The sequence below is a fragment of the Linderina pennispora genome (assembly GCF_002104995.1).
Source record: "Linderina pennispora strain ATCC 12442 chromosome Unknown DL89scaffold_193, whole genome shotgun sequence".
In the NCBI taxonomy this organism is placed as follows: Eukaryota; Fungi; Kickxellomycota; class Kickxellomycetes; order Kickxellales; family Kickxellaceae; genus Linderina; species Linderina pennispora.
The window spans coordinates 1-2,140 of NW_024468441.1; the positions used below are offsets into that span (position 1 = coordinate 1).

Here is a 2,140-nt window from a genome sequence, read left to right on the forward strand (position 1 = left end):
GGCTCGCGCCCTGATGTGCTGTGTGTGGCCGGACATGCCCGCAGCAACTATAGCACCAATATTGGTCACGAACTTGGATTTTTTGGATCCTCCGTCGCCGTCGGTGGTGCCATCCGTAAAGACACGCTCGATGAATACTGTGCGGTAAAGGTACTTGCCCAGAGCCAGGTGCCAGGTGCGGCAGACGGTGGCCAGCTCGGCAACAATGCGGTACTCGCCGAGGTTAAACCGTCTGTATGCAATGTCGCCATACACGATGCTCAGAGCCTGCCTTAGGACATCTCCCCCAGCGAGCTGGCTGAGCTCAAGCTGCGAATTCGACATGGAATGCGAGGTCGTAGAAAGCAAAAATAAAAACAGCAGACTGGTGAGCGTTGCGAAAGTGGAGAAAAGAAAGTGCGCCAATTGCTTGGCAGACGCTCTTCACGCACGCCAAGCACCTGGGCTCAGCAGCAGCTCCGGTGGCGGCCTAATCGACAGATCCTCCCGCTCCAAGGCTGTGATTGACTCCTTGTTGTGTTCATGTATGTATCTGGTGTGTATGTGTGTGTTGCGAGATATACGAGGAGCTTCGGCTCGGAAGGCAAATTGGAATTTGCGGCCCGGTTCCTTTATATGTCCCCGCATCTGCGATATACGAAACACGGACCGCCGCTCAGAAGCGAGCGGCCCTCTAGCGATTGCAGCGCTCAAGTGACGACTTACAACCGTGGCAGAATCGATGCTTTTTTTGATCGATTTTTTCTCCACTTTCTCCGCTACAGCGCTGGAAATTTAGCCGCAGCCGCATGGGGCGGCTGCCCAGCAGTGATAGTGGGAGCGCACGTGATCTGACTGCTTTTACTGAACGCGCTGTTCGGCGGCACATAAAATGCGCCGACGGCAGTGAGCTCTTGAGGCAAACGGCTGCCTTTGCCTTCCTCATCTACCAACCTGCACCTGTATAATGGCGCCAGTTGTCCACGGGCAGTTCAAATCACATGTCGTCGGGCGGCAGTACTACACAGGGCTGACATCGGTCTGCGAATGCATCGAGCTGAGGCGCGAGCCCAGCAACACCCATGACGCCAACGCTATCGGCGTCTATAATAGCAGCTTTGAAAAGACCGGGCACCTGCCACGCTGGCTAGCAGAGATCCTGGCACCATGCATCGACACTCTTGTTTGCACGGTGAATGGTAAGGCACAGCGTGCATTTGCAACTAGAACTGCTTTGCCATGCAGCTCACCATTCTGACCTGTGTAGGCACAGTTGCAGGAGTCGGGAATGCGTACACAACACCAGTCCATTTATCCATTGTCGCCCCAGTGCGTATGGCTGAGCAGCTCCGTGCCCACCTGGGCTCGTACTGGTACCTGTGGCAGATGGATGTTCGATCTAGCACCGGTCGTCCTGACACTCCCTCAGCATGTCTCTGCACGATGACGCAATGCAAGCCATTGCTGACCAGATCAGCAGGTCCAGTGGCAAAGACTATAGAGAGCCTCCCCGCCAATATGGTCAAGAATAATATCAAAGCCGCACCCCTACTTTTCTCCATTATTGTTGGGATACGAGTAGACTTAACGTACCATATAACTAGCGAAAGTAAAGAAACCAAATACCTACAGCTACGTGGACATGTGCTAGACTATATAGTGCAGCCACTATACCTTGCGCAAGCGCTGTGGCGTGGATCTAGGAATCAGGGACAGCTATGCAACAATTGCTGCTTGTCGCCATAGACTTTGTTTTATATATGTGAGCAAACACTCGTATATATTTCAATGGGTGCTGATGGTGGTCACCATCGACGGTTGCATTATAGTTTATGCCACTTAGAAACTACTAGTTTTAAAAACGAGGTTCTGAAGCATATGAGCACAAGGCGCCGAGTTAATGGTTTCTGAACGTAATGGCTATTGGCCATAATAGCGCAAATATTGGTATGTGATATACGCCATTTCTGGCTACTTTTAGGTGGTATATTATTTATCCAATCTATTCTCCGGCAGCTTTTTATCCACTCACTAATTCGCTATGGGAAAAGTACAAAATCCGCAGATGCATATCGCAGGCAGCAGCAGAAGCGTGAAGCAAAGAAGAACAAAGAGGTTCGACAGAAGATGCGCGAAGAGGCCATATTGCCACCGCAACACG

The 2,140-nt window shown here is 51.5% G+C and overlaps 1 protein-coding gene across 1 annotated transcript; it reads left to right on the forward strand.

The window, feature by feature from the left end:
- On the forward strand, positions 1-958 carry DL89DRAFT_79250 (uncharacterized protein). Its single transcript, XM_040892081.1, has one exon. It carries the CDS (start codon positions 206-208, stop codon positions 695-697), a length of 492 nt encoding a protein of 163 aa, XP_040738965.1. The 5' UTR covers positions 1-205; the 3' UTR covers positions 698-958.
- The last annotated feature ends 1,182 nt before the right edge of the window (positions 959-2,140 follow it).

Bases quoted from the DNA above. Each gene is read 5' to 3' on its own strand.
- DL89DRAFT_79250 (XM_040892081.1), top strand. From the start codon at position 206: ATGCGGTACTCGCCGAGGTTAAACCGTCTGTATGCAATGTCGCCATAC.